At 43.3% G+C, this 22,004-nt stretch overlaps 3 protein-coding genes across 4 annotated transcripts in view; 2 read left to right on the top strand and 1 right to left on the bottom strand.

Moving 5' to 3' along the window:
• Positions 1-820: 820 nt before the first annotated feature.
• gcfc2 (GC-rich sequence DNA-binding factor 2) lies at positions 821-11,238 on the bottom strand. 2 transcript variants are annotated; one of them, XM_062522390.1, is made up of 19 exons: positions 10,880-11,238; positions 10,224-10,319; positions 9,943-10,095; positions 9,340-9,582; positions 8,381-8,481; positions 7,747-7,800; positions 7,195-7,298; positions 6,325-6,508; positions 5,402-5,525; positions 5,099-5,156; positions 4,540-4,634; positions 3,893-4,092; positions 2,972-3,116; positions 2,567-2,688; positions 2,108-2,184; positions 1,865-1,931; positions 1,593-1,739; positions 1,343-1,482; positions 821-1,034 (listed from the first exon to the last, which is right to left on the bottom strand). In XM_062522390.1, exons 1-19 carry the CDS (start codon positions 11,166-11,168, stop codon positions 923-925), a joined length of 2,511 nt encoding a protein of 836 aa, XP_062378374.1. In that variant the 5' UTR covers positions 11,169-11,238; the 3' UTR covers positions 821-922. The 2 variants fall into 2 exon arrangements, with proteins under 2 accessions (XP_062378374.1, XP_062378375.1); XM_062522391.1 differs by lacking the exon at positions 7,747-7,800.
• On the top strand, positions 10,659-17,536 carry LOC134067237 (G-protein coupled receptor family C group 6 member A-like). Its single transcript, XM_062522388.1, has 7 exons — positions 10,659-10,758; positions 12,804-12,975; positions 13,504-13,804; positions 14,211-15,023; positions 15,432-15,644; positions 15,879-15,990; positions 16,388-17,536. The coding sequence occupies exons 2-7, from the start codon at positions 12,806-12,808 to the stop codon at positions 17,317-17,319; spliced, it is 2,541 nt and encodes an 846-aa protein (XP_062378372.1). The 5' UTR covers positions 10,659-10,758; positions 12,804-12,805; the 3' UTR covers positions 17,320-17,536.
• A 1,054-nt stretch (positions 17,537-18,590) lies between these two features.
• Positions 18,591-22,004, top strand: part of gdf7 (growth differentiation factor 7) — a 5,360-nt gene continuing 1,946 nt past the window's right edge. The window contains exon 1 of the mRNA XM_062522400.1: positions 18,591-18,918. Coding sequence (XP_062378384.1) covers positions 18,591-18,918 — 328 coding nt within the window. The remainder of the gene's footprint in view (positions 18,919-22,004) is intronic.

Raw genomic sequence — 22,004 nt, 5'->3', positions numbered from 1 at the left:
TAATATTAATCCGTTGCTGCATGTGATTATCTGTTGCTATTCACCATCATATTCATCCGTTTCTGAATATGATTATCTGTCGTCACTATTCACCATCATCGACGGAGTTGACTTGTAGTGGGGTGGTACTACTGTAGTTGCAACACGTGAGATTTTGTTGTCGCAATATTTAGCCCTACCTTTCAAAATAACCACAACACAATAGCCTGTTTCAACAAAACAATGCGTCAGTTACACGTTTGGTCTACACCTTAGCGTAGGCTAAGACAAAACAAGTTGCAGAAGTTTATGTTCAAAAGAATGCTGGATTACCTGAGTCCTCGAAACTTTGAGAGACGTCGATGGAGCTGGCGCAAAGCATACCCAACACACACGCATAATGGGCCATCAGCGATGAGGTCACATTGCAAACCGACATGGTCTCGGTTGTTGGAAACACGGGGATATAAATGTGCGTTTCAGGCTGTTGTTGTGAATGAGTTGAAATGAGAGCACGTCCATCACACCAAGGGCTTCAGCGGCGCACGTGAAGGAACGCAGTGAAACAACGCTCACTCCGCGCGCCGCGCACTTGAGAGGTGCACCATGGTCCTAAAGCCACTCCGATGTGTTGCAGGCTACAGTAATCACACACTTCTTCTTCCACATGTTGCAAGGTGTACCTATTCCTGTCAAACGCGTCTTGGTATTGATATAGACAGAATAATACTTAATTGGTCAAACTGAGTGCGTCATGGTGAGGTGGATCAGTGTTGGTTGTATTCATGAAAATGCATTCTATGAGAAAATGGGCAAACAAAAGGGGACTATTATAAAAAATATTGTTTATTTATTAATTTTCCCATTGACCAGTACAAAAGTAGCATTTATGACTCTTGAGGATGATGATTACTATAAGGTGAATGTTCTTCACCTTCACACTTTAGAATAACTGACTCATTAAGTCTGTGTGGTGGTACTTTTCTGCTATGGTAGTCAGGTCATCCCACGCCTTGACATCTGCCATGATGGTGAACAGAGTTTTCAAAATGTCCCTGAAAAAAGAAAGAGAAGCTTTATTTTCAACATGCTTAATATACTTATTTCCATATTCCCCCTGTTGACCAGCTCACTCCACTCCTGTCCCACCATGAGCCTGGGTTCTGCTCTTGCTTTTTTTTTCGATCACTTTTTTTTCTTCTTACCCCTTTCACTTTCCCATGTAAACAAATAACAAAATGCATGATCAAATCTTCAAGTCATAAGTAAATGTAATTATGCACTGAGCAAGCATGTTGCTCGTTTGCCAACTTTGTGCTAAGGGAGCGCCAATGACCACAGAGCAACTGAGAGCAGTGGTTACCTTGTCCTGTCTGGGTCAGTATTGTCTTTGCACACAGAGTGCCCAGCTTGCAGCAGGTGACCACAGAAACTCTTCAGCTGAGGCAGAGAAGATCTTGTGTCCAACTCCTCGAACCAGGACCTGGGGAAGCATGCTGCCACCTAGTGGTACACAAAGGACAATGAAACTTCAACAAATGACATCAACAAAATCCTCAATTAAATGTAACATGGTTGCACTGGCAGTCAAATAAAAAGAGAGGAAAGCGCACCTTTTTGCATTTGTCCACGCTGAGCTGGCTTTCGGACTCGTTGAGCAGGGTCATCATGAGGTAGCGATTGAGGAGTTTGTCCAGAGCCAGCTCCTTCAGAGTGTGTTCAGGGACGATACCATCCCACAGGGTGATGTTACCGAGCAGCTGGAACACAACACAGAGCCCATTTCAAATGAAGTAGGTTACAGAATATAAGGATGCGCTATTGTGAGTTATGAATTATGATTGTGAACTCAGAAGGAACACGGTTGAGTTGAGTTAAGCGATACCTTCACTGCTGACCAGAACTGCTGTGTTTGAAATCTGTACTGTGGTGAAGCCCGGTCATCCAAGTACCTAAAGAATAATAAAACAATCAACAAAAACAAGAAACCGAGATCAAAGCTAGCTCCATATCTTCAGAAGTGATTTCCATATACAAAGGGAAATGTGAGGAAATATCTAATCAAATGGACACAGCATGGTAAATGACAGAATAAAAATGTAAATGTTTTACAAAAAAAAGTCTTTACTTCTTTGGATAGAGAGGTATGAAAACATCTTCATCAACTGCACTCTTCAGCCGTGAGGTGACGGACATCAGGAAGGCCTGCCAGGGAAACAACACCAGACACACATCACACACTAGAACAAAGCACGTTACTAACTTGATCAAGTCATTTCATCAGCCATCATCATTTTCTGGGGCTTGAGTAAGTCATCTGCAATGTTTGAGTGAAGTCTCAACAGTAAAGCCAGAATTGTCCATCATCACGCTTAATGATGATCTTAAACAGGGTTGTGCTGAGGACTACGATTGTAACCAAAACTGAGAATAAGGAAGCTTGGCATGGTTAATCAAAGCCACTCATATCGTGCATGGCAAACTGGGCTGATATCACACAGACACATCAAGGAATGGAGGCCACCTCTACCAGCAGCAATGCATCACTTTTTAAGCACTGAACTGATCAGAGGTGAGATTCTCATACCTTGGCAGGCTTGCTCTGATTGCCACTGAAGGTGGAGTAATCATCCTGTAGCCTCCTGCAAAGGACGGTAAGACACTGGGTCTGTCTCAGAGACAAAGGGTCCCACACCAACTCCACAAAGCCTGGGAGTAATGGGAACAAGTGGTTATGACTTCATTAAATATCATACAAAAGCACAGTCACAGATAACAAAAGAAAGACAGATGCAATCACTGCTCTTGAATGGATATTCCAGATGTTACTTAATTCTGGAATCAGAGTTATTTGAACGTTCTTGTTTTTGCATATTCCAGGCTGGAACACTGAACCCATTTGCACTGCAGAACACATACGGTAAGAGAACGCAGTGGTGAGGCCATTCAGAGTGTTAGCTCAGTGATATTCTGCAGGTGACCATGGACTGACCTTGAATCTTGGGCAGGACGGTCTTCTCTACGATAGCAGGGATGGTTTTAGTGTCCGCATTCTCAGCCTCCTCGTGCCCTTGGCCGTGGCAGAACTTCTCCACTGCAGAGTACCAGGGATGGCTCTCAAAGTCCTCACCGTCCGACTGGAAACACATTACTCAAATGTAAACAGATCGTTCCATGAAAACATACTGCACAACATGGCCAATATGAGGAGTCCTCTGAAGCCAAGAGAACTGGCATACAAGTAAACTTATTTCCACTGTCAGTCTATAGCAGCATCAGAAAGTTTCATACAGCACATCTGATGACTAGTCCTCCTAAAGCACCTTCAGAAGGGATGCCGTGCTGGACTTCAACATGGGCAAAATAACATGTTCAATATAACATTATATTACATGTCCATTATAACATTATATTACATGTCCAATATGTGAGGGATAATGTATATAATGTATAGATAATGCAGTTTCATAGTTTCCGTTACCGATCTACTTGCGGAGTGAAAAACCTGTTGCCAATGGCAGCGGTCATTATACTTTCGGAGTGGTCATTATACAAAAACAACTGACCTCAGAACGTTGGGGAGGCCCATTCAAAGTGAATGGGAGCTCCCTCAGCATCCCAGAGAGCCGTATAATAAAATATCATATCACATGTCCAATATAATATCATATTACATGTCCAATATAATATCATATCACATGTCCAATATAACATCATATAACATGTCCAATATAACATCATATCACATGTCCAATATAATATCATATCACATGTCCAATATAACATCATATCACATGTCCAATATAACATCATATCACATGTCCAATATGATATAATATCACATGTCCAATATGATATAATATCACATGTCTAATTACTGTGTGGCACCCTGTGCCAGTGAGCCCAAGTGCACCTGAAGAGGGTTCCAGCCGATGAGCTGCTGCCTGACGAGGGGTCCCAGGAGCTTGGGCAGGCACAGGCCGATGTAGGCGCTGTTGTAGGAGTCAGCGTAGGAGCGTCTCCACTCGTCAAACCTGGACAGGATCTTACCGACGTCCGAGAAATCCTGATGGACGTCTGAGAAGATGGCCTGCGCTCTCTTCAGGAATTCCGCTAATTAGACACGTTAGACAAATTAGACGGGCTTATTTACACTAAGAATCTTTTCCAGGTTCACAGACCTCTTTGGAATTCCCTTCAGTCCAATAAGTCATCACTTACAGTATGGTTTGAATATTGATTAGATCAGATGATTCAACTTTGTCCTTGTGCAGAGTACAGCTGTCTTTGAATACTTTGAATATTGTTTACATGATCACAGACCAATGGTAATAAAATCACACAAAGAAATACACACAAAGCATACCAGACATGCAAATGTTGCTCACCCAAGTTTTTGAATATTTGCTAGACTGGTCCCAATATCTGGGCTTATTATCTATACCGATGCACGCATTAATGTTCACATGATTACAGTTATGGTTGTAATTTATACAACCCTCAGCAGCATTAGATAGGATGACACCACACACACACACACACACACACTCCCTCCCCCACCTCTCTTCCTCTGCAGCTCTTGCTGTTCAGGTTGTTCCTCCGTGTCGGCAGGTAGACCCCCCAGCTCCAACTGCCCCTCTGAGCTGCTCTCCTCTCTGCAACAGTTCACAAATAAACAACATATACAACAACAATTCCTAAATAAACAAACAAAACAACAACCGTTCACAAATAAACAACATAAACAACAACAATTCCTAAATAATCAAACAAAACAACAACAGTTTACAAATAAACAACATAAACAACAACAAATCCCTAAATAATCAAACAAAACAACAACAGTTCACAAATAAACAAACAAATAAACAACAGCATTTACTGCTACTATTGCCGCTGCCCACACGCTGCCCATACAGTACAGTACTCGTCTCCTGTTTGATTACGTCAGTACTGTCACAGGGAGCAGACGGAGTGGCACAGCAGTAGAGGTAAATGGAAAATCATCAGAAGTCGCGCCGTTTCGAAATGAATGAGCACATCAAAACAGGGACCATTGATGAATTAAATGTTGATACACTGAAGGCAATTTATAATTAAACAATGCTAAAGTCCATACCTGTCCTGACCCTCATGTGAGCCTCCCATTGGCTCGTCACCTGTCTTATCTGTGTTAACTATGAAACAGAAACAACACAGATGGTTTAGGTAACAGGACAAGATAATACTCAGTGGAATACACTCAACAGATTGAAACAGATGTATAGGCGGAGGTTTGCGTTGTAAATGCTAATTTCAAATTACTTTCAGCAGAATTTTGCTGGAGTGAAAATTAAATTCAAAGTACAAATAACTAATGACATTTAAGGGTTTAGTTCGTGCACGAGCCCACTGCTCCTGGATCAGCGTCTTGCCTACTCACAGGAGAGCTGCTGGAGACGAGAGGACTCCTCCCTCAACGCATCCTTCCTGCAGGCGAACAGCGCCTCCGCCTGGTCGATGTACAGAGAGTGCACGTCCATCTCCACAGAGTTTATCAGCACCATCTAGCACACACAGGTAGCACACAGGAAGAGCAAAGCCAGGACTGGTCAGTCACACACCACAACTGCAACAGTGAGGGTCCAAACAATGGCATTAGGGACACCAGCATGAACAGTAATGTTGTAGGCTTGGTTATAAATAGGGCAAACAACTACTATTACTATAACGCTTAGACAAAAAGTGCCCATCTTCCCCAAGGCAATAGCTAAATGATTTGTGTGGGCGCTCAACAAGACTAGTGCCACACAGATATCTCTTCTGTATCTGTGTGGCACTAGATATCAGGCATGTAGGAGGCATTGCACTAGTGCCACACAGATACAGAAGAGATATCAGGCATGTATGAGGCATTGCACTAGTGCCACACAGATACAGAAGAGATATCAGGCATGTAGGAGGCCTTGCACTGGAGTGGCACGCCACTGGGAATCAGGTATATCTACAGGTGTGGCAATCAATTAGGGAAAGGTGTGAATGGTGGGCTGGATGGTGGAATGGCACAGCATTTTATTTATTCACACAACAGCACTTTATTAATCGGTACCGGGTGAAGTACGATTTTATGCAATGCATGTTTCTACCTTTACAATAAACGGAAACACCACCCAAAGAGAGCTAATGTCTGGATCTAAGATTCTTTCTGCTACGCGTTGAGACCACCATGCCATCCACGCCGAGGCTTATTATGGGATAGATAGCCTCCACAGGCACGCCACAAATATCCGCTCACTTTCAAAAGACTCAACACCCAACAGTGCCTAATTGTCTGCAACGATTGTAACAATCATTCTGTGCGCGCACCTTCTCTGTCAGACATTCGATCAGGTTGTCGGCATAGACGCGCATGTTCCGGTAGAACTTGAGCGTCTCCTCTGCTGTGGTGTTCTCCAGGTTCTCCAGGGTGCTCTTGGCCTCGTCCACATCAAACTGGAGCCTCCGCAGGTCGGCCTCATGGGCCCGGTGAACACCTCTCAACGACTCCAGTCTGAGAGAGAGAGAGAGAGAGAGAGAGAGAGAGAGAGAGAGAGAGAGAAACAAAGAGGAGAAAGACAAAGAGAGAGGGGAAAGAGAGGAGAGAGAGAGGCACAGAGAGAGAGAGAGACAGAGACAGAGAGAGAGAAACAGAGAGGAGAAAGACAAAGAGAGAAAGACAAAGAGAGAGAGGAGAAAGAGCGGAGAGAGAGAGGCAGAGAAAGAGAGAGAAAGAGAGAGAGAGGGGTGGGCAGAGAGAAAGGGGGACAGAGAGAAGAGAAAGTCAGAGAAAGAGAGGAGGGAGAAAGAGAAAGTATCATAAGACAAAGGAAGGAGAAAGACAGCTCAAAGTTAGACAAACTGAGACTTAAACACTGAACTGAGGCCAGAAATGCATTATGGGTATTCGTATCAGAGCCTGATCCAAGCTATTTTAAAACTATGCCATCAATATGTTCAGCAATCACACACACACACACACACACACACACACACATATAAACGCACACACACACACGCACACGCACACACACACACACACACACACACACACACACACACACACACACACACACACACACACACACACACACACACACACACACACACACACACACACACACTTCTGTTTCTATTAACTTCTGCTTCTATGAACTCAATCACAGGTGAAATGGCAGGTGCAGCTGTGGTAGTTCCTACTTTCCAGTGATCCTCTTCTTGATGATGCCGAGGCTCACAGCAGGAAGTGATTCAGGGAGTCGCAGTTTCTTCCTCTTGCTTGACTCTTTTCCCGGTTTGGAGATCTGAGCATTCACAGAGAGAGAACACAAAATAAAGATGAATGAATAACACATGACAGATAATGCAACATCACAAATTACTAATTATAATATTTAACCATACCAGTACTAAAACTTTGACAACTTTAAAGTTGCTTCTGCTCTGCTATCCGTTTGGTGACAGAGACAGTGGTATGAACAGGGGTAGTGCCTTATATGACAGACACCAGTGGCTGGAGTAACATAGTGCCTGGGGCTCACGTTATTCGACAGGCATGTTACCAGGACTGCTTCACTTGTTCTGGCACCATACGTACACCCAACAGGACATTTTGAATTACTTCCTGTGTTTAGACACCATCAATTCAAAAACAGCTAAAAGCCGTTGATGATATCGAAAGATTTGAGAAAAATGACTTCCATGAGGCAGATAATATCACAAACATACTTTGCCAAAATGTGTATTCCTTACCTGCAAAATATTCTGGAGCAGGTCATTGAGAATCGCACATTCGCCTCTACTTAGCTAGAACAGAGATGCGACAGCAGCAATCAGGGATTCATTCAGATACACTCTCTCTTCAGCACCACAGAAGAAAATACCCATATCAACAGCTACTGGCATGATAGCTAACACGGAGAGCTAACACACTTGTTGGGAGTGGACACCTAATCTGTGTCTGTCTCAATTGGCTTACTTCCGTCAGTGCATTTTAATGCAGTGCACTGTATGCCTACTCACATAGTGTGTGGTTTTCAACAGAATAGTGTCGTCTTTAATCAAACACCAACTTAAAAGTGTTCATCGTTTCACTCTAAACGTTATACTGTAAGTGCACCATCCAGGTACAGCAGTGCACTTCACACTTTTGGAAATTTCAGTGTGAACGCACTCAGAAGTATGCCATTTGAGACACTGGCAGAATTGTGTCAATGCAGTGTGTACATACAGTATGACTGCTTGCTTTGTTTTCTAGGAGAGGTGGGATTTGAAACTGAGCTTTCTGAGGGGAGAGAATATCTGAATATCCCAGTCTTACCATCACATCTCTGTGTATGTAATGTGAAGTGCTATATTATGACATGACGTCCATAATCTCACTCACCTGTGGCCTTTTCACGCCCTTCTCAATCTGCTGCGCCTCCCACAGGCTCTGGGCCTCAGCCTCCTCACTGTCATCAGAGCTGTACTCACTGCCACTCTCCCCTGGGGGCAAACAGCAACACGTCATCAGCATAAACAGAGAGCACAACTCAATAAACATGCAGTCTCATTTCACTTTCAGTGATAGGGTGGTGATAGTGTGGTGGTTAAGGAGCTAGGTTAGCGTGTAGTAGCCTGAAAAGTTGTGGGTTCAATTTCCGACTTCCACCGTTGTGCCCTTGAGCAGGACACAAGGACATTAGCCCTCGTAATATAATTGACACACGTAAGTCATTTTGGATAAAAACATCTGCTGAAGGCAAATGCAAATGTAGTGGCAAATATTTTGATACTCAAAATATGCCACAAAATTCTGCAGAAAGGAATGTCAAACAGCCCGTTGTTTACTAAGGACATTTGCATGAATTTTGTTACACTCCAGTGTGCATATCACCAAACTGAAAATGATAAATGGACTGCATTTATCTGCCACCTTTCTACTCCTCCAAGCACTGTCCATGCTTCAGATTCACTCATTCACATACACAGACGGGGGAAGCTGCCTCGCCAGGCTCCAACCTGTACATAAGGAGCAATTTGGGGTTCAGTGCGTGCTTCTCATTTGGTCTTTTATACACCCTCCCTTCTTCCTCGGGCCTCGATCCTCACTGATCTACATAAAGAATGATGGGGCAGCAACAGTGGGATAGTCTATCCAGTCTTAGTTATAGATCAGTGGGAACGCCCCTCGAGGATCGAGCATCGAGGATCGAGGAGAGATGTTGAGAGGTGTCTTGCTCAAGGACACTTCGATAGGCTCAGAAGGGGTCGGGGTCGACCCAGCAACCCTCCGGCTACTGAACAGCTCCTCTACCTCCTTAGCCACCACCGCCCCGACAAGCTAACGGCTGCGTCGCTCACCCATCTTTGCTGCCATCCTCTCTCTGAGCGTCTGGGGTCGGGGGGCAAACTCGATACGGCGTTCGTGGTCATCGGGCTCGATGTCGCTGTCTCGCTCTCGCTCCTCGTCGTCCGGATCCTCGTCCTCCCCCGTGCCGGGGGTGCTCTCTCGATCTGCGCCCAGAGAGATGTAGTCCTTCTGGGCACGTGCCCGCTGGCGCGCCTCCCTGGCGGCACGGATCTTCCGGGCGTCAGGGATGGAGACTGGCACGGGCAAAGTGATAATGAATGGCACAACTTAAAGTTAGTTGAGTGATAATGACATAAGTTAAAGTTAGTTAAGTGATAATGACACAAGTTAAAGGAAAATTACAGCCATTTTTCACATAGATCACTGTTTCCCAAGACTACCGAGAACTGTCGGGATGGAAAAAAAGCTTGAGTTACTGCAGCCAACAATTAGAGTAGGCAGGCAGCTACAGTGCTACACTCTGGGGGCATTATTCCACCTCAAGAAACAGAGATGGAAAATGGCCAGAATTCTCCTTTAAGTCACACTTGCTATGTTCTTTTTGTAATGTTAGTGTTTGATGGTTGAGAACAGGAGTCACACGTCACACACACCTGGAGTCCGGGGCATCTGGGCAGGGGCTGAGGACTGAGAGGACATGGAGGTCATAGAGCTGATGTCACTGCTGTCGCTTTCGCTCTCCTTCTCCTCTGCAGAGTCACTATCAGACTCCACGGTGGGTGGCTGTTTTCGGGGGACATCTTTTGCTGTAGCATAAGGGGAGAGAATGGCAATGAATGGATCTCACAACCATCAAATGCAGAGCAACCAAACCACAGCATTTACTCAGTGGTAAAGCTGAAGGTTTATTAATCGGATATTGATTATACCTTACCTTCAGAAGTCTTGATTGGCGAACCTTCTTTTTTTCGAGAACTGAACACAACCAATTTGTCTTTGGCTTTCTTTATTTTGAATTCAGACTCAGGGCCTGTTGATAAACAATACAATAAAAAAAAAAACGAGACAGGTTATGAAACAAAAGGCAAGTCTAGATTGCAAGGTCAGATAGGCTTCCAAAAGATGTCGTGAGTGAGCTGTCTCTTTACGAAACAATGTGGACCAAACCTGTAGGTGGGACCTCATTTTGGGGGGATGGACATGCATTGGGACAGGAACTTTGTGCAAGCCAGGGTGCCTCTCAACATCTCTTCTCGATCCTCGATGGGCGTTCCCACTGATCTATAACTAAAACTGGATAGACTATCCCATTGTTGCCGCCCCATCATTCTTTATGTAGAAAAGTGAGGATCGAGGCCCGAGGAGGAAGGGAGGATGTATAAACCCCGAATGAGAGGCACCCCCAGTGTTGTGAGTGGGCTCAGAGGGGTGGGGAGACACATAGCATACTATAACGACATCTTACAGAGGTAAGAGTAACAATAAAATAGCATTTGAAACATTCAGATATGGGCACAACGCCACCGTAGTTTGGGGGCGTTGAAAGAGTTGACCTGAAGCACAAACACGTTTTAGCCTGACCCTACTAACCGTCGTCATCGGAGAAAGTAATCGTCTTTGATTTGGCTTGCCGTTTTGCTTTTATATCCAGAGGACCTGGGCTTCTGGCTGAGTCTAAAACCATTCCGTCATCGTCCTCATCACTTGAATCCGATTTTGCGGGAGCTTTTTGAGCCTTGGAACTACATGTTATTCCTCTGGTTTGAGATAGTTTTGATGGTTTGATCTGATGGTTGTCATCCTCGTCTTCTTTCCGATCTTCTTCACTAGAATCATCTTTCCTTTCTCTAATATTTCTCCGCGTTGTCTTACGAAACATTGTTTTAATGTGGTTTGGTAAATGGTTAAGAAATGTTTACGCTAGCCCACACTCTCTGAACGTTTTTCATATTTACTTCCAGGTAGCGCGGTCTTTCCATCAAAATAAAAGCCCATAAGCGGAAGTAGAGTAGCCCACAGGCCTCATTTTCAAAATAAAAGCTCTATAGAAATAGTGACAAAGCTTTTTTTTTTTTTTTTTTTTTTACGTAAGACAACATTAACATACATATAGCCTATGTATGTATGTATTATTATTTTTTTTAATATATATCTTTTTTGTTTTCCTCTTGATTTAAAAGTCCACGGCCCAATGTGAGATAGGCCTATCTGTGATTTGAAGCTTAACACGCTGTAGCCTATAGGCCTACTGCTTTGTTAACAAGCAAACAAACAAACAAACAAAAAAATGGCAAAGTGCTGTTATTTAAGGTCAGACTTTTGGATCCTCTGGTTATAGCCTTTTCAGTTCTATGGCCAAATGGATTATATGGGTTTATGTGCTGATAGTTAATGCAACTAATGCCTGAAAGATGGTGTCAGTAAATAAGTTTATTTCTATTTTATTTTATTACTTGTTCCTGTAACCTATTTATTGCCTAGTATTATTAGTTTGGTCTGTGCGGTGGTTTTGAGTCCAGTGACACCCGTGCCCTGATCAGGCATTTCAGGATCTTATTCATTCAACTGACGCGCATGAGACATTAGCTTCCTAGAAAATGCCCCTGTCTAGACAGGATCTAAGCTTTGTTTCATTTCAGGATCTTGAACGCTATACGTGACATTACTGAAGGCAGACAGGATCTTGAGAGGACTGTCAGAAACAGGGAAAGGATAGTGGGGCGATAAAAAAAAAACCTCTTGAAGCCACTAGGCCTACTTCCAAGAACACCTCCTCTATAGCGCTTCTGACAACCTCACACACCTGATACCGATCACCACACACTTCCCTTCTTCAGGCCCGGTTCCTCACTCCTCTACCACTTCTCCTACTTTGACTAATTAAAACAGGCACTCCTATCTTCTACTATTGACTACAGTCTATGGTCAATAGAGTGCCTGTATTTTAGGCATGCATTGACAGATGAAGCAGCGGTCATTCCCATGGTCTCCACTCCACTGTTATCATGTTGCTATAGCTGTACTGTAACTCTGGCTTAAATGTTGTTCTATTGCTGCAAGTCACCGATAGCATCTACCAAATGTAATTGTTATACTAACTGCAGTGTAGTCTTTGCCTCATTACACAAAGTCAAGCTTTTGTGACTCAAATATGGAAATAGTAAGTCTGAGTTTACAGTGCTTAAAACTGTATATTTTATTTTATTTTATTTTATATTTTAGTGACAATCTAAGTTGAACATAATCTTCCTCTTTCCCTTCTCCCATCATACATGAAGCTCAAACTGTTGTTTTACCTTAACCCTCTAAATATACTGTAGTTAACAAGCGTTTTCTTTCCAAAATGGGATGTTTACAGTATGTAAAATGTATTATGGCATCTATGCAAATAGCAAACTTCCTTTTTCCTTTCAAAGAATATCTAGTCTGGTGACCTCTTCCGTGGTACGCACATTAGTCAGGTCTGTTGTGCTGCTTGGATGACATGACTGCGTTTCTGTCGACTTCATAACAGATATGGGTCTATTCTGGTTTGCTGTGTGTCTGTGGAGCTGCTGTGGCGTGTCTGTGTCCCAAGACTTTGGAAGAGTAGTGTCTCACCCAGGAGATGTCATGATCGGCGGGCTTTTCCCTATTCACAAAAATGTTTCAAAGGAGACACATGGCCTTATTACAAATTGTTCTGAGTGAGTACATCTTTTGATTTTATATGGGCGTTAGATTACAACCATGTATTTTATTGCTGTACACACTCAAAAAAATAAAGGTGCTTAAATGGTTCTTTAAATATCTGGACGGTTTCATGGAGTCTGTGTTGAACCATTACATCAGGCGAAAGGTTCTTCACGTTGGAAATGGTTCTTCAGAGCCTCAGATCATAATGGGCTTATTATGGCATGTCATTTTGCCATTCATTAAATGGTTCTCTAAAGAACTGTTGCTTCAATGGTTCTTTGAAGTTCTGAAAAAGGTTCCTCTATGGCATCACTCTGAAGAACCGGTACCCCATTATTGTTTTAGAGTGTATAAAAAGCACTAGTGTGGACATGTGTGTTTAGTTTGTGACATGTTTGCATAAAGCTGTCATTGCCGCCAAAGCTTGCTGTCCAGTGTTGTTGGTGAATCTTTTGTGGTCTACTAGGTTTGGAAAACCCCACTGCTCACCTGAAAGGACACAATTGACTCATGCTGTGACTATTTCTTTCTGTCTGTAGCATTGACGTGACCATGTTAATCCGTGCCCAAGCCATGATATACGCCATCGAAAAGATCAACCACTCAGATCTGTTGCCAAATGTGTCCATCGGCTATAAAATGTATGACACTTGTGGGGATGTATCTATGGCAACAAGAGGAACGTTAAAACTCCTTGAGCAGTCCCATGGGAATATGTGTCCTCTCTTGGAAGAGATCCCCGGCACAGGTGCGGAGGGGGTCAAGGTGGTGATCGGAGAGAGAGACTCTGAGACCTCGACTGCTGTGGCCCGCTTGCTAGCGCTCCCCAAAGTAGCACAGGTACTGTACACAACTAACAGCACATGGGCTGTGCTCCAACTCACAGACTTCTGTACTTAACAATATAATATGAGTGCACAAGTGCCATCATTTTAGGCATTGTAAGTACAGAAGTATGTGAATTGGAACGCAGTCAATGACTGTCATGTCTCTCTGAGTACATTCAAAGTGAAAATAGTGGCAGCAAGTCTATGTTAGATTGGCTTAATTTCAGTCAGAAAATATACAAATTACCTAAATTGTACACAATTAAAGCCTTGGCTTTAACCATTTCATTTGAGCACAACATAAAAAGTTTAATAAGGCTCACAGTAAGACTCACAGTACTATACAGTATTAACATTGAATTAATGTGAAGAGACATGAATGACTGAAGTGAAAACTTAACACCATGTTCCTCCCCCAGATTAGCTACGCCTCGACGAGTGAGCTACTGAGCAGTAAAACTAAGTTCCCCTCCTTTCTCCGCACCGTCCCAAGTGACGAACATCAGACCAACGCCATGGCTCTGTTTGTGAAAGACCAAAAGTGGGACATAGTAGGTGTCATTGGAAGTGATGATGAATACGGCAGATATGGCTCTGAGACCCTCATCAGTCTCTTCAATCGAAATGGAGTCTGCATCGCATTCAAGGAGATTTTACCAGCCGAGTTCGTTCAAAACGAGACAATCACTAGGACGGAACTGAAAAAGATCTTCATGAAGATAGAAACAAATCCAACTGAAGCTATTGTGATTTTCACCAAAACGAAAAATGTGAAGGTCATCTTACAGGAGGCCATCAACCGTAGGGTGCACAGGACCTGGTTGGCCAGTGATTCCTGGTCCACCTCCACAGAGATATGTGGACTGAATAACATCGCACAGATTGGCAGAGTCATTGGTTTCATAAGCAAAAGAAATCAAATCCCAGATTTTAAGAAGTATGTCCGTCAGTTGGTATCCCCAGAGAGAAACAGCGGCGGAGACAGGAGCTTTCTCTTGAACTACCTGTCCAGGTATCCCTTGTGCTCTCATGGCCAAGGAGATAGTTCTTCATCGTGCGTAGCCAGCCAATCTGGGCAGAAGTGTCTGCAGTTGCGCTGCTTAGAAGATTTTATTGACCATGATGACTCTTATAGTGTTTATCTAGCTGTGAATGTAATAGCCCATGCCTTGAACAGTCTTCTGCAGTGCCACACTGGATGCAAAGGAAGCACATCCTTTCCTGCCAGGGAGGTAAGCCAATGCATATTTTGCATCAAAACCTGAAGTTCAACTTTGACTCTTGTCAATTCAACACAACCGAGCTATGACTACACTCTTAAAACAAATTTGTTAACAAGTTGTGTTGTCCCTATTTGGACATATGTGTTAGAAAACAATACAAGTTGTGTTATTCTCAACTAATTTGTTTTATGAAACTACATCATATAACAAAAGTAATGTATTAGAAATAACACAAACTGTTTTGTCCCTATCTGGACATAGAGTGTAGTTAGACTGTTCCGACTGAGACAAATGAAGATGTCAAGTATTCATGGTCATACACATTGACAACTTCAGCAGCTTATAATTGTTCATAATATATTTTAGGATTCTCTCCTAATGTTTACGTAAATATTGGTGTACTTTGTTTTCTCTTAGCTGTTGGAAGAGATCAAGAGAGTCAACATTACAGTGGACAGAAACACTCACATATGGTTTGATGAGAATGGAGACCCCAGTACTGGGCAAGAGATTCTTCAATGGAGGTGGAACATGGAACCTTCAACGGTTCACATCAGCTCCATTGGAGAGTATGACACTTCAGGAACCATAAAGCTAAACACTAATCTCACCGTGGACAAATTCTTCAAAGTATGTTGGGTGTTTTAAATTATAAATGTATATCACTGTTGCACTATGCTACTGTAGATTGCAAAAGTAACGTGAGTTAGCCGTCACTTCAGCCTACCTGTAAAATATGTTAAATCCTGCTAACTACTTTGTGTTACAGCCAAATGCAATTTGCGCAATATTTTATTGTCAATCAATTACTAAATTAGTCAAGATGCTAACACTGATGAGAAAACTGATTTGCCATACCTTTAGGAAACAAACTGCTCAAAATCCTGTGAGCCAGGCTACGAGCTTAAACGGTTAAAGAACTCCTGCTGCAAAACGTGTCATCAGTGCAGAAACAAGTCTTTCTCTAAAGGGGATGGTAAGTAGCCTACTTGGCACCAAGCGCTCTGTGCACTTAGAGTAGGCATAGGTCTATATGGTTCACTGTCATGTGAACCATAAATAAGATAAACATTATGTTTCGTATGTTTATTTAACATACTTTATTTTTTGGAAGGAAATGTGTTCAGTCTGGCTGGCATTTGCCTGCATGTAGAAGCTCAATGTGCGTCCTCATTTGCATCCTCATTCAACAGTTTAGTTTTAGTTTCCCGTTTTACCTTCAGTTAGGTTTTCTATTTTGATTTTTCAAGTTGCGCAAGGTCTTTTTTCTTAATTCTAGAAGCCTTTTTATGTTTATGTAAACAAGGCATGATTGACTGATATACATTATCCATACATTATCCACATTCAAATGATCTGTATAATGTACGTAGGAGAGGAGTGCCAGCCCTGCTCCAGCAGTCTGCAGTATGCATCTCCAGACGGGGCCCGCTGCCTGAACAAGACCGTGTCCTTCCTCAAGTGGTGGAGCGGCTGGTCCGTAGCCCTGCTGCTGTGCGACGGCCTGGGCGCCCTGCTCACGCTCCTGGTGGCGCTGCTGTTCTTCCTGCAGAGGAGCACGCCCATCGTGAAGGCGGCCGGCGGCTACCTGTGCTTCCTGGCCCTGCTGTCCCTGCTGGTCTGCTTCGCCAGCGTGGCTGTGGGCCTCAGCGAGCCCACCGACCTCACCTGCAAGGTGGAGATGCCGCTCTTCCTCCTGGCGTTCACCCTCTGCGTGGCCTGCATCCTGGCCAACCTGCTGCAGGTGTGCGTGGGCTTCAGCTTCAGCGTGACCATGACCGGCGCGCTCAAGAGACTCAACAGGCCGGCGCTGGTCACTTTCGTCTGCTTCGGGGGTCAGGCGGTGCTGTGTTCACTGTGGGTCATCTTTTGGCCCCCAAACAGAATCACAAAGGATGACCTTGAAACCCGGATCATAGTTGCATGCTGTAAAGGCTCCATGTTGCTGTGCGTGGCTGTGTTTATGTACGTCTGCCTGCTTGCTGTGGTATGCTTCGCATTTGCCTACAATGGAAGGCAACTCCCAGACCTGTATAAGAATGCTCGATACGTTGCCGTGAGCATGCTGGTCTATCTGGTGGTGTGCCTGCTCTTTCTGCCGTTCTACCTCAGCTATGTTACCAGGTACGGCCAAGGCATTAAGGCTTGTGCACTCCTGCTGATTACGTACAGTGTCCTGATCTGCCACTTTGCTCCTAAATGCTACATCATGTTGTTTAGGAAGGAGCTGAACGACGAGAGTGCCCTAGCAGAGTACATACGAAACCATTTCAACCAAAAGAGCATAAGGGTCTTGAGCTCCTAAGGCCCTGTTAGTCTACAATGCACAGTGCATTGAAGAACATTGTTCTAGAGATGCAAGACTTTTGCATTATTATTATTATTATTATTATTATCATTATTATTATTATTTACTCTTTTTGTGCTCTTTATAGGAGCTTTTGCATCATTGTTTAAATATAGGATACCTAGGCTACTGCACAACATAAGCATGCCAAAATGCTGGCTGATCGCCTCAGATTTCCCCCCTTTTTTGTAATAACTCTTTGTTAATAAATAAAGGTCATTTATGAAGATTATAACAGTCTGACAATGATCCAGTCTCTCCTCTTGCATTCCCTATGGGTGGGTCCTTGCTTCTAACTTGCTCAGACAGATTTGTGAAGATTTACTAGCCTACCACTAGATGGCGCAGCACACTATGAGCGTTGCACAATCATACTGTGGCGATAACACTAACTGTCCGGGATAATAGTGATTATAATGAACTGTTAATTAACTGGCGACAGTGCCAAACCATACCCATAAATATATTGATGTGATGGAACTTCAAAAGCTGACATTCGAATACCAATCAATTATCTTCATTACCACCCTCACCAAAAACACAATCTTGATTAATCTTTTTTTTTTACTTGCTGCCAAAGGAAAAGTGCAATCATAACGCAAGATGCATTTATACAGTTTTAATTCTAACCTGATTGTAGGCTAACGTTAATTCTCGCCTTTGGGCCTACCTCTGTTCAGGTTCACGTTAAGTTTCAAGCAAAACAGGAATAGTAACCAGAGAGCAAAACAGCAACCACAAATTCTGGATAAAGGGGAGTCATAGTTTATTTGAGGCCGACAGTCAAGTCGAAATTCGTTTGACCTCTGATCATGTGGTAGGCTTAATGTGCCTACATGCTTTTGATATTTGACTGAGATTCCTTGTCTGAGAACTGAACAAAGATCAGTTCACCAAGCAAATAGGATGTAGCCCATCCAAGTTGAACCAGACCATGCTCACATGGTCGCGCCGGTCATGTTAACATGCCTATCGCTATTACAAGCCACCCTCTCAAAAAATTATTTGACTTTCTTAATTGAAGACTCTGAAGTTCTCTGAGGTCGTTATTCATTTGATGTGTCTTTGCTCAGTCGCGAGGGGGCGCCGATGGCATTCAGTGCAACAGGCAATTTACTGACTCAGTGTCAGTCAGATCCATGATATTAACATTATCTATAGAGCAAAGGGGAGTTTCCAAAGTCATCAAACCCTTCCAACTTTCCCATTTCGGCCAGAGACCACTGAAAATGAATCCTACGAAGGCTGCTGCTCTGTCTCTTTGTGTTGCCTTCCTCTTTGCGAATGGTCTTTACGCAGCGGTCCTTGGGTCACTGAAGTACCCTTTCGCCGCGGATGACCACGGGCTTGTCTCGCATCTGGATGTGCAGAATCGAGGACAATCGAGTGCTATCCCCAGGAGTGAGACTCCGCGGAATGGTACTGCAGTTCACATACCGTCGTATATGATATCACTGTACAGGACTCTGTCTCAGCTGGAGAGGAGAGGTAATAACAACGTCTCCCGTTCAACGAGGCACGCTAACACGGTCACCAGCTTTATGGACATTGGAAAAGGTATGTAGTAATGAAAATGGACCGTTAATGTTTGTGTGCAATGAAAACGATCCAGTGGCTAATCATTTTTGTCGCAAAAATACTGACGATTTTTTTAATTGTTGTTTTGTAATTAAGCTACTCGTTTCATTAATACTGGATTAATGCGAACAAAAGTAGGACTTCCATTAGGCGATCTAAAATAATAATAATAATAATAGCCTACATAATTATATATAAAAAGATTAGGCTTAAAACATTAAGCAATAATTCGCTGTAGCCTTTTTACTAATTTGATAACCTTTTCACTTAGGCTATTTGATGGATCATAGATCATTAAAATAATTTGATCCAACATTTTTCTTAGTGTTTATTGGCGATTTGCTTTGAACAGGCCTACAATTTGATCAGGTTTGGTCATTTGTTGAATTCAAACTTAATTTAGTAGCATTCTGCCAGAACGTCCACAAACTTTTTCATATTAGTTGGGGGACATTTTCTGGGCAGTAACTGTTTTTAAATAAAATAGATGCTTTGTCTTCCCACGTATTCCCTTTATAAAGATTTTTTGGGGGGTAGCTTTATATAGCCTAGGCCTTCTGCATGCACACAATCATCTCTAATTTTCATGACATAATTTCTGAGAGTAGTTTACAAGGTGCTGAAAGGTCGTCTTATTTTAGGGTTTGGTGGTTAAAATTCGCAGAATTTCAGTGACACTTCTTTAACATTTTTACGCCCTGGATATTTACTTAAAACCCTACCTTTAAAGAAATGTGAAGTCAAATGTCTCGAATTTCCAACATCTGTGATAAATAAACGTCCCTTGCACCTAGAGCTAAACACTGTGCCTTGCTCCGCACAGGTGTTGCTGATAAAGACAGAGCAACATAAAGTGTAATTTAAAACCGATGCTCAAATAAAGATTGTCACGTAGAGTATGTATTTAACAAAATACTCTTTGTCAGCCCTTTCGACTTCGACGAACAGGCTTCATTGAGCTTTACGCAAACTTCACCATGGACTGAAGTCATTGTGAGAACAGTGATTGTGTGGCGTGCAGCCTATCAGAGACACATACAATAACAGAAAATAGCTGTATCGGCTTCTCTTGCCATTCTTGGTAGTGGGTGAGAATCGTCATTTTGTAGTATTGTTGTCTTTAGCGGTACAATGACAATAGAGAAGCTCTGTTGAATTGTGTATGCTATTGGCTATATTAAACCGTCTTTTGGACCCGTCGAAGTTGAAAATCGCGTAATGACAAGGATACTTGACATGGAGTTTAATGTAGGCATAGGCATAAGTGTGGACTTGCTAATGCAATGTAACAAGAGTGCACTATGGTTTAGTTGAGCAGTGGAGCCATCAATACGACTCGGTACAATATTTCACTGTTTGTATTTAGGTCCCTCAAACTTTCTTCTAACAACAAGGGCAGACAAGAATTTTTTTTTATTAAGGATAAAAAACGACAGGTAACAGTGTCTTTTGGTATTCGTCTAATGTAGGCCTCAGGCCTTTCCAACAAAGTATTTCTATATTTCGTAGACTCCAACCCCCCAACAAAGCAAGCCAATCAGTCTGCCAGGTTGCATATCTAAAACCAGACAGACCCTCTTGATCCAATCTGTTATCATTAGGTAAATAAAAAAGGAATCCAGACAGAAAATGACAGTAATAACAGAGCAGCGAAACCTCATTTCGAAGAGCACTTTTGTTGGTTATGTCACAGTTTAGTGGACAAGCGGATATGAGAACCAGTTGGATGGTACACTGGCCTGCATGCTCTCTTTCTCTCTCTCTTTCTTTCTCTCTCTCTCGCTTCACCTTTTACTCCAGTAGCATTCGATTTCTTTTTCTGTTTTTGTCTGTCTCTCTCTCTCTCTGTCTTCACCTTTGTACTAGAATCTTTCCCTTTCTATTTCTCTCTCTCCCCCCTTTATGCTCGAGTGCCTCTCCACTCCTCTCTCTTCCTCCCTCTCTGTATCTGTCTCATAGATACATATTCACTAGTATCTTAGTGTCATTTCTTTATTCCATCAATTTTCCCTCTCTCCCTCTCTCTCACACACACAGAGATACAGAGTTGAAGTCTCTCTCTCTCCGCTGTCAGTCTGTCATCTTCCATTCTCAGTGTGTGTGTGTGTGTGTGTGTGTGTCTCCTCTCCTCTTTACACATCCCTTACGTGTGTGTCTCTGTCAGTGGTACAGGCTTGCTGCAGGTACATGCGTCCTGTGTGGCAGCTGGTTGTCAGCAGTTCCAGTGGGTTGCGTTGCGTTGCGTTGTTCCTCTGTGTCTCTTGTGCGCCCCTGTCTTCCACAGCAGCCCCATCTGGCCTATAGGCCTCCGTGTCCACCATCTCCGCGTGCTGAAGCCATTCCCTTCATGTTTTAAGCATGAAAACTGCGGTTTGGGTTTCAGGTTGCGTGGCTCTTTTTTGAAAAAGGGCCTTGTTTGAGTTGGACGTCAAGATGTCAACATCAAAATTTGTTTTTCTCCGAGACAGTCGGTCTGGTCTCCCTTAGCCAACCTTTCTCCCTGCATCGCTTCAGCTGTCCAGGGGACCTACACGAGAACAGGCGCAGACGTGGGACCACAGGGAAAAAAAGAAAGTATTTTCTGGGAACCTTTGTGCACAAAGGTGAGGGGAGAGGACAAGTATAAAACATCGACAGCCTGTCAAACTTTGACTTTCATTAGCGGCGACAAAGACGGAGCGCCCAGTGAACGCCGCATATGGCGATAGCGCGCAATTAAACGGAGCAGGCATCCGTCTTCATCGGCGAGCTCTTTCTTGTAAATGTCTCAAATTTAGAAGCTCACAATCCCCCAGCCACCCACCACTCCTTTACGATTTACTGCCGCTTCATGAGGTTAGGGAGCACAAGAGGAGTGTGTGTGTGTGTGTGTGTGTGTGAGAGAGAGAGTGTACTGTATGTGTTTGTGTGTGTGTGAGTGAGTGTGTGTGTGTGAGAGAGAGAGAGAAAGAGAGAGTGTGTGTGTGTGAGGCAGAGTGTGTTTGTGTGTGTGTGTGTATGTGTGAGAGAGAGAGTGTGTGTGTGTGTGTGTGTGTGTGTGTGTGTGTGTGTGTGGTACAGGAGGG

The sequence above is a fragment of the Sardina pilchardus genome, chromosome 20 (genome assembly GCF_963854185.1).
Source record: "Sardina pilchardus chromosome 20, fSarPil1.1, whole genome shotgun sequence".
Lineage (NCBI taxonomy): Eukaryota > Metazoa > Chordata > Actinopteri > Clupeiformes > Clupeidae > Sardina > Sardina pilchardus.
This window is presented reverse-complemented; position numbering and strand designations above follow the sequence as displayed.

Excerpts from the sequence above, each read along its gene's own strand:
- gcfc2 (XM_062522390.1), bottom strand. The coding sequence starts at position 11,168 with ATGTTTCGTAAGACAACGCGGAGAAATATTAGAGAAAGGAAAGATGAT. Across the intron at positions 10,320-10,879 it reads TACTTTCTCCGATGACGACG|GCCCTGAGTCTGAATTCAAA; the intron begins GTTAGTAGGGTC and ends GTTTATCAACAG. Across the intron at positions 1,483-1,592 it reads GCGTGGACAAATGCAAAAAG|GTGGCAGCATGCTTCCCCAG; the intron begins GTGCGCTTTCCT and ends GTGTACCACTAG.
- LOC134067237 (XM_062522388.1), top strand. The coding sequence starts at position 12,806 with ATGGGTCTATTCTGGTTTGCTGTGTGTCTGTGGAGCTGCTGTGGCGTG. Across the intron at positions 12,976-13,503 it reads CTTATTACAAATTGTTCTGA|CATTGACGTGACCATGTTAA; the intron begins GTGAGTACATCT and ends TTCTGTCTGTAG. Across the intron at positions 15,024-15,431 it reads CATCCTTTCCTGCCAGGGAG|CTGTTGGAAGAGATCAAGAG; the intron begins GTAAGCCAATGC and ends GTTTTCTCTTAG.